Genomic DNA, 13226 nt, shown 5'->3' on the forward strand with positions numbered 1-13226 from the left:
TTATCGTGGTTAGATCATAAAATAAGAAAGTAATTAAGTCATTTTCAAACTTCAGTGTCTATTTTTACTTAAAGTCCTCACCAGAATTGCAGATGATAATTGTATGTTTTTAAAAGTTTTATGACTTTTAAAATAAAATTGTGGATTATGTAATCTGAGATATTCTCTAATCAAATAACATCTAAATGACAGTGTATTCCTTAATGTACCAAATAAATATATTTCTCTGTGGCTGATGCTTTTAACATAATTTATTTGCTAATTAAACATTTCATACAACTGTTAAAAGAAATACAGTTCTGGGCCTGTTTTCCTGAGGTGAAGTCCTTTGTTTTTCTCTCCTGGACAGTCCCTCCAGACTGTTCCTCTGGTTTCTTGGACACTGTTGAGTCTCCAGTCAAATGGATTATTTTTGCTCTTGCCCCGGGTTTCTTCCCTGAATTCCTGTCTGCTCCTTTTCTCAGGAAGGCTGGGCTGGGTGGGGCTGTGCTGAACAATGCACCTCAGGTGCCCTTTTAAATTCTTCTCTCTTGAGGGCCAGATCAGAAGTAGGCTGGAAAAGCCAGCTTCTTCTTTATCGCCTTCACCTGGAAGTCTCCCTAGTCCCACAGAGACTTCTAAGCAGAAAGCAAGTCCAAACCAGCTGCCATTTCCCTGGGAGTGATAGGTGCGTCCTCTCATCCTTCCAGGAAAATCCTCCTTAGTGCTCAAGGCAGGAACAAACAGGTCTCTTTCAGCTACTGAAGAGGTATCTTTCTTTTCAGTTTAATGATTTTTATACATCATTCATGCAACTATTTTATCCTTTGGTACAAGTCACAAAGCCCTCTTCTTTAGGTGTTGTGCCTCTGTTGTTCCTTTAAAAATTTGTTCTGACCATTCTGGGTTATTTATAGTTGTATGAAAATTACGGTCACTTAAAAGAAAGCCCATTGGCATCTTATTTGGGATTATGTTGACTCTATATCAATATGTGGAGAATTGACATTTTAATGTTGACTCTTCTAAACTATGAACATGTTATATCTGTCCACTTATTTAGGTCTTCTTTATTTTTTCTCAGCAATGTTTTATAGTTTTTCAGTGTGCACATCTTGCCCATATTTTGATAACTTTACTCCTTGGTAGTTCATGTTTTTGTATTTCATTGTAAAAATTGTATTTTCAAATCATTTTTCAGTTGTTCATTGTCAATATTTAGAAATATTATTGACTTTTAAAAGCATTTACCCTTTATCCTGGACCTTGCTAGACTTACTTTTTTCAGAAGCTTTTTGGTAGATTGTTTACGATTTTCTACTTACTAGATACCTTCTAAGTATAAGATACCTTCCTGTCCAATCTACATGCCTTTTATTTCTTTTTCTCATGTTGTTGTATTGGCTGGGACCACCGAATTAATGTGAATGCAGGTAGAGCAGACCTCCTTGCCTTACTCTCAGTCTCAGGGGAAACTATTAAATCTTTAACCATTAGTTATGATGTAGGTTTTTCATTAATTCCCTTTATTAGGTTGAGGAAGTTTCCTTCTGTTTCTAGCTTGCTGAGAATCTTTGTCATTATTGGATGTTGAATTTTGTCAGGTGTTTTTTCTGGATCTGTCGTCATGAGCATGTGATTTGTTTCCCTTATTTTCTTAATTTGGTGACTTACATTTTTCCATGTTAAACTAATTTTGTTTTTCTAGGGTAAACCTCACTTGGTCATATTTTTATATATTGGATTTTCTTGTTAATATTTCGTTAATGATTTTTGAATCCATGTTCTTGAGGAATGCTTATCTAACATATATCTGTAGTATTGTTTTTGAGTGGTTTTGATATCAGTAATACTGGGCTTAAGGAATGAGTTTGGAAGTACTCCCTCCTCCCCTAGTTTTGAAAAAGTTTGTGTAGAGTTGGTATTTTTTTCTTAAGTGGTGGAATTCACCAGTGAAATATCTGGACCTGGTGTTTTTTGTGAGTAGGTGATTAATCACTAACTTCAATTTTTTAAATAGATATAGGGATATCAAAGTTTTCTGTTTATTCTTGTGTCATATTTGGTAATTTGTGTCTCAAGGAATTTTTCCAATTTATCTAATCTGTTGAATTTATTGACATAAAGTTTTTCTTAATAATCTGTAAGTATTCCTTTCATGTTTGCAGGATTTGTAGCGATGTCCCCTCTTTCATTTCTAATATTGGTAATTTATGTTCAATCTTTTATTTTCCTTCCCTGAGGATTATCAATTTTATTGATCTTTTAAAGAACCAGCTTTTGGTTACAAATTATTTTAAAAATGTTGTCCATATTTTGTTTTATTGATTTCTGTATTTTTGTTGTTCTTTTAAATTTTCTTACTTGTAGTTACTTAGGCAGATATGTATTTAAGGACACTGCCCAGGTCCTTATATTTATCTGGAAAACTACGTAGAATTCAGATTATCAATTTTATTGATTTTTTAAAGAACCAGCTTTTGGTTACAAATTATTTTAAAAATGTTGTCCATATTTTGTTTTATTGATTTCTGTATTTTTGTTGTTCTTTTAAATTTTCTTACTTGTAGTTACTTAGGCAGATATGTATTTAAGGACACTGCCCAGGTCCTTATATTTATCTGGAAAACTACGTAGAATTCTTTCCTATAGTAGCAGGTATTCGTTTTTTCCCCCCCCTTTGTTATTGCTGTTATGTTGTATTCATTATCATTACTTGTAATATATAATGTTTCTTTCTCAAGACCTTTGAGAAAAAGTCTTGTTTATTTTCATATTATGCTCATAGAGCCAGATACATTTTTTATTCATTACTATAAAGCTAATGACAAAATGGAAAACTACATAAATACTGAATTCTAGTTAGAAAATTTGTTTCTCAGATGGATAAGAACAGCCATTTTGAACTTGCCTTTGTTCATACTAGCATTGGACAAATATGTTTATTTGCTTTTCTGAATTATAAATGTGAGAAGCAAACACTTGTAAATTCATTAAATCTCTTCCTTTACGCTATTCAGAAAAACACTTTTGTTGAATTTCGCCATTCTGTTTATTTAAATTCAAAATTATTTTTTAGTATTGGTTTTTCTACTCAAAAGAATGTATGTCTCTATAATTAATCCTTTACTCAAGATTAAAACTTACCTATTTTTACTTACCTATTTTAACTTATCTATTTTTCTCTTTGCTTTAAGCTATTTCCGAGAGAGAAGAAATGTTGCTACCTCAACTGGAAAGTCTGTGACACAGCAAAGTGAGTCTTAGCATTGCAAATCTCTGTAAATTAGCACTCATTCGATAGTCTTAAATGTGTTTAAATTGTGATTGAGAAGGCAGCCCACCTGCAGAATAGGGAATAATGGGAATAACTGTCTGCTAGGGAGGGTTCATATTACTTCGGACACTTTTAAAAGTGAGTGCATTAAAAGGCACTACTATACACGCAAACTCCTGGAAATTTACATCTGGCAATATAAAAAGATTTTTTTGTACAAGCTTCATTATCATTAGCCACAGTCGAAGGCATTTAACTGAATTAAGTAGTTTCTGACAGTCTGAACTACAGGACATAGATTTATGGGAAGTAATTTTGCCATGGTAACAGGAAAGGGCTGACTTTGCTCTGGTGAATTGATCATTGACAGAGGCTTTTCTTTCTTTTTAAAAATTCTGCTTCTACAAGTTAAAGAACGTTCTCCTCAACAATAAGATCCAAACGCTTGGCTACTGAACCTTAACATTTTATTTTAATTTTTTTTTGCCGTATTAGAAAATGCAAGTGTTGAGAATCTTTTCCTGTAGATTGGTGTAATTCAAAGATGGTGGAAATTCTCTTGAAATAATTTTATTTACACATGTGTTAGTAGCTATGGAATTAGAGGGATTATATTAAGTAGATTCTGGTATTTTGGGTGGTATAACATCTAGTTAATGAACTTTTATAATTTATAGAAAGTTATAGAATTACGATTAATTTTCAGCTGTTAATACAATTCTCTTAATTAGGAATTAACATAATTGGCACCATGAAAATTTTCATTGTATGTGGAAAATGTGCTTCGTTATATTAATGTGAATCTTAGAGGATAGCAAGGACATATATATCACACTAAAAAAATAGTAATATGTCATAGTGTGAAGTAAGGGACATATACAGTGAATGCTACATCAAGATCATGGAGAGACTTGATTAGGGGATAAAAATTCCGAGCATAATTTTGGACTCTCAGAGAAAAAAGCTTAAGTTGTAATATCGCTTTAAAATAGTTAAACACATACCTTTTTTTAAAAATAATAATTCACATTATTCACATCTTTCCATTCTCATTCTGTAATTCCTGCAGAAGATTCAAATGAGGAGAACTCATCTTCCATCTTTCCTTATGGAGAGACTTTTATCTTCCAGAGACTAGAAAATTCCAAGGTTAGTCTCATATCTTTTAATTTTTTTTTCATATTCAGTTCTTTTCTCTTTTGTGTATATTTGCCACTTCATTTTCCTGTAAGCTGTTTGAAGAATGTTTTATTGAAGAATGAACTTTTCAGTCAGGAAAATACTGTTCAGTAAAATCATGTTAAATTTATATCTTTAAATATATATCACAGAAACTCATTTTCAGTTAGACTTTAGAAATAGGTTTTCAAAAATTTCCACAAGTTACTTAAAAAAACAAACAAACCCAAAACCCAGTAAAAGAAAAGCAAATAGATAACCCCTCCTAGATTTTGCTTTGCCTTTATACACAAATACAGACTTCTAACTATTTCCATATCTTAATTATTCAGTTTATGCCTTAGTCTTTACAATCCAGTACTTGTGCTCAATTGCTATTTTATTTCTGGGTAATGATAAAGAAAAGCTAGAAGACAAAATGTAAGTGGGAAAGTAAAAGTAAACATTTTATTGTCGATTAGCATTTTTGTTTTTCTTAGTTGAAATGATTGTTATTAATGATTTAAATAAAATATTTAAAAAAGTCATGAAAAGCTACTGTTTAATATTATCTCCCTAATTAAATTTTTACTGAAAATTGATCTAGGCAATTAGTTATTTCTTTACTACAACTAGACCTAGATATTGTGGATCTTTGTAGAATATTGCAACCTTAAAAAAAGTGCATTTCTTTTTTTTTTTTTTATAGAAGAGGTCTATAAAGAATGAATTTTGGACCCATGAAGAAAAACCCAAAGGGGAAGGAACTACTGAAAGAAACTCATTTTTTATCGAATCAAGGTATGTGGTCATGATTGATGATGATTAATTCTTTTGAATAAAATGTTGACTTCTTGCTCATAATATATTTCTAAGAAAATAGTTTACATTGGTAAGTTCAAATCTTTTTAAATGTTTCAAAAACAGAATTCATTTTAATAATTGAATTTAGTCTGTAAATCAAGAATATAGTAATATTCTGTAGCAGATTATTTTTGTTTTTTCTCTTATTGAAACCACTCTCTGCTCCACAGTGTCATTTATGAGGTGACTAGGATTGTACTTTTAAGATGAGAAGTTATGTTAATATGAAGAAGAAAAGGGCAGTGCAAAAAATGTCACTATGTGAGGTGCAGAATTTTTACGGATGTAATGTAGTATTCTATTGGAAGTTCAGCATTGACAATTATTCAGTTATTTGAATCACACATGAAATTAGAGTTTTTAAGACACCAACTTAAATTTTATTTTTCTCTCAGCTTTATTAGGATTTGGTGTGCTGGATCATTATTTGACGTCCGTTTTATCTTCTTTTTTATTCTTCATTTTCCAAGGCCAGCACTGTTGTGGGTTTCCTTGAGTTGAAACTAAACTTAAGGAAAATATTAAAACTTAAGGATGATACCAAAATACTAATTGAGTATCTTCAGCAAGCATTTGATGTGGACCTCTTATTATGGAAAATGTAGAAGGGGCCAGGCTAAATCATTCTTTAAGGAAGTAATGGTTTTTAGAACATATCTAGAAGGACGTAATTTGACCCCCAGATACATCTGTTTTATTGATTAGCAAAAAATACTTTGTAATGAGTTTTATTATACATAAATTACTCAGTGAGTCTATTTTGTTATTTCTTAAATTTATAGCAATATGCTTAGCTATTATGAATATATTATAGTACATATTATATGCTACCCGGCTTTTACCTTCTGAGTATACCCTGACTCTCATTTTCTAGTTAGCATGGTGGTGAAGTTTTTCCTCATTAGCGGTGCAAAATAATACTAAGGCTATCACCACTCACAGTTAGTCCATGTTTTAGTACATTATAGTGGAACATAGGGTCCTTGGAGTTGATTAGTGGAGAGCCAGAGAAGGGGTAACAAGTTTGGAAGTAAGATCTCCAGAAAGGTAAGTTAGTGGTTCATGATGTTGCCCAGGCACTAGGATTTGGGCTGGCCGCTAAGTGGGGCCGGTGAAGATGTTTAAGTTGTGATGCAAAAGTATGGTCAGTCTCCATCCTTACTACCCGCACCCAACCTTTGGAAGAAATATATTACATGATACGTAAGAAAAAATATACTATGCCTAGTAGTGTTCAGAGATGTCTTAGGATAATGAGAGATTTCTATTTAATTTTTCTGGAAGAGTTTTTTAAATTATCACGTGGGTTAATTTAAGATTTTCTTGGCCTTAAATTTCTGCAGTTGGTAGTTTATAAATTTAAAAAAGTAGCTGACAGCTTAAATGACATGTAGCACTTTGAAATGTTTACACTATACTTTTCTGTTCAGCATATATGATAACAGGAGAGAGAATGTAAGTGAAGACAAGATGGAAGATATTTGGATACCTCGAGAAGACAAAAAAAGTTTTCCGATAGGCTGTGCTTCAGATTCAGAATATTCAACAGTAGAAGAATGCTTTCAGAGTTTAAGAAGAAAAAATTCAAAGGCATCTAAATCTAGGACTCAGAAAGCACTGAATTTGGACCCTGTCACTAGGCACAGTTATCCGTTAAGCTCGACAAGTGGAAATGCTGAGTCATCATCAGCCATTTCCTCAAACGCAATATCTCCTTATGCCTGTTTTTATGGATCATCTGCCAGGAAGGTTAAATCAGGCTGGCTGGACAAACTCTCTCCTCAAGGGTATGTATGTAGTCGTTTTTTGTTTGTTTTTTTTTTCATAGATAACATTTTTAAAAATTCTAGATTATTTCTAAACCTTTTAGGTTGCTGCCATTCTCCATCCTTTCCTACCCCCTCTCCCTTGTGCCTACAGATCCAGTTTTTAGGTACTTGCAACATGCTTTTGTAAATAAATGCCATTCTTTAGACATAGGGAGGAACATGTGCAGTGTGCTAGATGGAATGCTGGGTTAAGGTTCTGAAGAGCAGTTAAAACTGGAAGTTATTATTTCACCTCTAGATTCTTAAGGTTAGTTTCTAACTTTGCACCAAAATACACTATTCTGTGTCCCAATTTGTAGTAAAGAAAATCAACACAGATTGAGTTAGTATTACTCAGCCCACACTGTTTAGCTTTTGCTCATATCATAATAGTGTTCTGTTTGGGAATACAAGGCTTATTGTAATTAAGGAAAAGTATGTTATTGTTAGATTTAGGGCTTCATCATTATTGATATATTTTGATTTTTCATGTTGCACAGAAGGTCAGGTCTCTTGAATATTATACTTTTCAAACAGATTTATCATTTCTGTTTACAGAGAAACTTATGTCCTGTAAGAATTTTCTAGTACTGAGAAATCTTTGGGGAGGGATAATGTTTAATTAGATTTTTTTTTTTTTTTGGCATTTTTATTTTTGGATGTCTTTTAAAATACTTGTTTGAAATATTCCTTATGGATTATTAAATTATTTGGGGGTTAAACCTCTCATGTTTAAGTAATTAACATGGTGAGTCTCTACAATGTGCTAGTTTTCTCTATTTCCTCCCAAATGTACACATTTCTAGAAAGCCTTCATTTGACCTAAAATAAATTGTATTAGAAAAAAATTACCAGAAGGAGCATCAGTTGACTAGTGAGTTCTGAAGAAAGAAAAGAAAACCCAAAATAGCAACAACAAAAAACTCAAACGCCAACACTTTTATGGTTAATAATTATGTGGTTAATACTTCATAGAATTGCATTCTTTTAGCAAACTAGATGTTGAATAAACCGAAGCAGAGTACTTCTTAGTATTAGTTCCTTTCTGGTTACATTAGGATGACAAAGTCAAATAGCAAAAATGAGTCAGCGCTCAAACATACATACTGGTGGAATGAAACAGTGAGCTGGAATGTGCTCAAATCTTTCATTTTTGTTTAATTTAAGTGTTTAGAGAGATCCTAGGGCTCTCTCAAAATATCACCAGAAGATTTAGCAGACTCTGGGTCCTGAGCCCTTAGCAGCTATGGTTTTCTGTATGATCTCCTGAACTCTGGTGGCACCTTGCTGTTTGCAGAGTTGGTCTGTTTATTCTCTGGGCACACTGCAGAACCTTCCCCATTATTGGCCATCTCTGGGACAGTTAGAACATTTTCCCTTTCTCTCTATCAGAACCTGACTCTCCATCATTTCTATTCTGAACCTGCCTACAGTTAGATGCTCTAAGTTTTCTGATTTATATTTTTGTATTTTAGGGGAAACTTTTTGGGTTTAAAAGTTTTTCTCCTGGGTACCTGGATGAATGGAGATAGGAAAGTAAACAAAAGAGCTTGTTATATCACTAAGAAATTAAAAAAAATTCTTCTCCATGGTTATATTGCTATGACTGGATAGAAATATGTGTAACTGGCCAAGAACCATGTATTTATTAGACTAGAAGTAGAATCTGAATTTTTCCTTTTCACAGTTAGACTCCATAGGCCATTGTGAGGTTGTTTGAGATGCTCATTAGTTATAAAAAGTGATGCCTACCGATTCCTTATGCAAGGTTACTAAGCTTTGTTTAACTCATGGTCACATGTCTCTTTGGTGCAGGCAGCGCTAATTTAGATGACATTCTGAATTCCATAGAAAAGATATTAGCAAACCTTTTCTGTAAATGGTCAGATAATAAATATTTTAATCTTTACAGCCATATGATCTCTATGGGACATCAGCAGCTCAGCAGTCGTAGCATGAAAGCAGCCATAGAGAATATGTAAGCCGATGCATGAGGCTGTGTTTCAGTAAAACTTTATAAATACAGATAATGGGCCAGATTTGGCCTGTGGGCCATAGAGTCACAAGACAGATTAGATAGTTGCCTCAAACCTTCTACCACTTTCCTCCATCTCCCCTGAACCCCAAATAGAAAATTATAACCTGAACAATCCCCAAATAAGGAAACCACTTCCTATTATTCTCTTAAACATAAAAGGAATAAGAAGCAAGAGCCCTCTTCAGGGATGCTTGCACTTGTTCTTCTTTCTGCCTGGAATGCTCTCTCACCTGAGAGCAGCATGGCTTATACCTTATTTCCCTCAAGTTCTTGCTGTAATGTCTCCTTTGCATTGAGGCCTTGGACACTAAATTTAAAATTATCTCTGTCTCTCTCATACCACCCCATCACTCCCTTAATTTTTCTCTCTGGGCCTCATATACTAGATGATTTATTTATTTTCTGTGTGCTCCATGGGCACAGCATCTGTATTGGCTTTTGTTTCCTGTGGCATCAGTAGCTAGAACACTGCCTGGCACGTGGTAGATGTTCTTAGTGTTTGCTGTTAAATGAATGAGTAAAAAAAAACCCTAGCATTAACCTTATTTTTTTCTTTAAATTCTCCTAAAACAGCGAGGTTTTTTGTTTGTTTGTTTGTTTGTTTGTTTGTTTTAATAGGGATTTTGTAAAACTGAATTCTAAACACTATATTGGGTGAAAATCTGCAGGTGCCATTGATAGTGCTGGTATACATTAACAGAGCAGTGGACTCTCAGTGTTCTTGTTATAATTCTGTTTCCTTCTTAAAGACACATGTATTGTCAGAACACAGTTTAAAAACAAATAACTGCACTCAGTTTTATCCTCCACGTACTGTTTGAAACTGTCCTTGGTCATGAGTGACATTAAACAAAATAATCAAATTTATAATCTGGATTTATTCCACATGATTGAGTATGTGTTTGCTTTTGAAATGGAAATGCTAGTTCTGAATTAATGAACAACATGTGAAAATGGCCTGATATTTAGTAAGAAAATAATTGTGTAACATTATGCAACCAAATATTGAAACATTTCCTATTTAGCTTAAAGTATGAAATTTATTTAAATATTTGAATGATCTAATTATAATATAGCCCGATACTATTGGTTTACAAAATTGTGTGGAAGAAACTTGATAAAATGTTGAACTTGGGTCTTTTTTTAGTATTTCAAGTAGGTCAAGCAGATGAAAAACTTAATAAATAGTACCTGTTTTATAAAACTCACTGAGTTTTAAGGATTAAAAGCAAGTCTCTCCCCTTGCCCTTTTCTAGCTGTAGCTACTAAACTCAAGCTTTTCAGCAAATATGACTAGATGCAAATATGAAAGACTGGATATAATTTATTCCAGAATTTTCCAAATATGTAACTCAGAGGAAGAAGCCTGTGAGTTATAAAAGAAAACATGCTTCAATATGCTGTACCCATTCCAGGAGATGCACATATTGAAATATCCAAGAATATCTGCAATAAGAAAACCCTTTTGACTTCAACTTGCTCTTTCCTAAAGATGTTTGTTCAGCACAGAGTATATTTTTAAAAACTGCAGTATATCTTGAGGAGTTAATATTTTACTTGACAAGATGTTTTAGGACTTTTATTTCTTACTCAACTGAATTCTCCACTTGATCTTAGCCAAAAGGCTGAGAAGCAGTCAACTAAATTCTCTTTAAAAAAATAGTATTAATTTTTAATCATGGGGAAGCATTGTGTGATAATGTGACCCTGAGACAGCAGCAGAAGCTGAACATGTGAGGCTAATTCAGCCATTTAAGTAAAAATATACTTAAGAATTTATGGAGAAGAACAAAGATAAGTAAAATGTGTTTCTTTTTTGTATTTTCCATTTAGAACAGAAAAAAATATGAAAATAAAAATAAAGGCAAAAGACAGAGAGGTCCACAGAGTACAGAATCATGAGGTTACAGAGGGGTTGAGAAAGCATTTCTTGATAGACTTGATAGGGAGAAGTAGCCACAGTTCTGTTGGTTTTTGGAAATGGATACATTTTGAACTGGCATTTTTAGATGAACTACTTTTCCAGCTACAGGGAGTGAAAGAGTACTAACGTATGCAATATCTGAACGTCCTGAAGTCTGTGAGATGGACAGTATATGTTAGTTGGAGTTGTTTTATAGAAGATGTGAGGTTGGGCTGTAGGATCAGGAAAGAGAAACTGCCAGTGAATTTCAAGTTCAAGTTGAACAGAGACCTTAGGGAAAATGAAAACGCCAGTGGTCAAATACCAAGAAGAAGTCAAATCCCAGGCAGTGGTTAGGAGCCAGATTACTAAGAAGCCGGTGCCCATGACTAGGGGGCAGATCCGAGCTTATACTGCTGGTGATGTTGTCAGTAACTGATTTTCTAGCCAGTGCTCAGTGTCTCTAAGACCGCTTTAGTGGAACCATTTTACCTCCACCGTACACAGGTGTGAGTGCAAATCTTATGAGAATGCTGGCCTGTGGCTGGCCTTTCAGTGAAAAGCAGCTGTTAGCACAAAGTTGACAAGTCTCTGTCCGACCCAGGTGTTATGTATCCATCACCTTGTTGAACTTAAATCTCTGGTAAAAAGTATCTTTTTTATAGTGTTGACAAACTAGTTGGCCATTTATCAAATCATCATCACTTGTAAAGACTGCCAAACAAATAAAAAGCCTCAATATTTTATTTGTAGTTTGAGGGAAAAATTTTTAGTTTTAGTGTTTATTAAAATAACATGGCTTTATTTCAGTCTAAATGCAGAGAAATAAATGAGGGCGTTGGAGTCAGATTAAAATTAGAGTTTCAAGCTATCACTTATTTGCTGTGTGACTCAGCGTCTCAGAACCTCCATTTCCCACATCATACTATAAGGTCAAGACTTCGTCTGTGGGATCAGTTGGAAAAGTAGGTAACATTAGGCCTTTTACTTAATCAGGGCTCAATAAACCTCAGTTTTCTTTTTCTTCAGAAGTGCATCATTTTATTTCAGGTTTCCTTTGTTAATGTTACTGAAAGTGAGTTCTAGCCAGTTCTTTTCTTGGCATATGTAATGTAAAGAGATCATGTGTTCACATTAAACTTTCAAAATTAAAATTTTTGGTGGTTATAAAAGTACACAAGTTTAAAGAATCAGAAAGTTCTACGTGGCTTATTAAAAAAACAAAATAGCAAATTTTTTCTCCCCTTCTACTTCTTCACAGGAGAGAGCCACTTTCAACTCTTTTAGTAGTTTCTTTTGGTATTTACTTTGTCTATCTTAATAATATTTTTATACTGATTCTTACTTTTCAGTATTAGGAATTAACTGTTGAGGTACTACCATGGAATATGATATTTATTCATTTTTATTACTGTCTCTCCTACATTCTATTCTGGCATAGACAATGATTCTTATTAATCATCCTTTTAATAAAGTTACATAAAAGTTAGGTAATATCTGTAGTTTTATATTCTTTGTGTAGATGAGCTATGAAGCATATTGTAATTAATTTTTATTTCATTCGCAACCTTTAGTTTTTCTTGGAATTAATAGTTGTTGATTTATTTCTTGGTTGCTTAATATTGTATATAGTTATTCATTTATCCTAATATTCTTCCTCAGAAATATACATCTGTGAAGTGACCAAAATGCATGTATGTATCAGTTTCATCATCCTACAGCCTCCTAAGAAAACTTGTTTAGTTTGAGCTGGTTGTTTCCCAGGCCTGCTGCACAGTTAGCATTCTGTGATTCTCTTCATCATTATCCTGGGAATTCTCTACGCCTCTCTCTAGTGTTTTTGTCTTTCCTCAATCTCATGTCATTGCACACTGCCCTCACCCCACACCCTCCCTCCTTGGGGCTTCCTGAAAAAAGGTAGATAGGAGGTATATTTTTTGAGATCTTGCATGTTGGTGTCATTTTTTTTCTAAGTATGCTTATTGATGATTTTTCATGGTTTGGAAATCTTGATTGAAAAGAATATCTCCAGATCAGCAGTCCGTAGTCTTCCCTGATCTCTAGTATTGTAGAACTGGTGCTAAGAATCTGATTCTTGATCCTTTATATAGAGCCTGTTTTTTCAGTTCTGAGAGATTTTCTTGTTTTATTTCTTTGATAAATTTTCTGTTTTTTCTTTCTGAAATTCCTTGTACTTTT

General features: G+C 33.4%; 1 protein-coding gene across 2 annotated transcripts in view; it reads left to right on the forward strand.

The window, feature by feature from the left end:
- ARAP2 (ArfGAP with RhoGAP domain, ankyrin repeat and PH domain 2) overlaps positions 1-13226 on the forward strand; it is a 159002-nt gene that overhangs the window by 17065 nt on the left and 128711 nt on the right. For both annotated transcript variants that reach the window (XM_006918943.2, XM_015595043.2), the window contains exons 3-6: positions 3177-3235; positions 4326-4405; positions 5124-5215; positions 6709-7065. In XM_006918943.2, the coding sequence (XP_006919005.1) occupies positions 3177-3235; positions 4326-4405; positions 5124-5215; positions 6709-7065 (588 nt within the window). The remainder of the gene's footprint in view (positions 1-3176; positions 3236-4325; positions 4406-5123; positions 5216-6708; positions 7066-13226) is intronic.

Source organism: Pteropus alecto, unplaced genomic scaffold (assembly GCF_000325575.1).
Source record: "Pteropus alecto unplaced genomic scaffold, ASM32557v1 scaffold5, whole genome shotgun sequence".
NCBI lineage: Eukaryota > Metazoa > Chordata > Mammalia > Chiroptera > Pteropodidae > Pteropus > Pteropus alecto.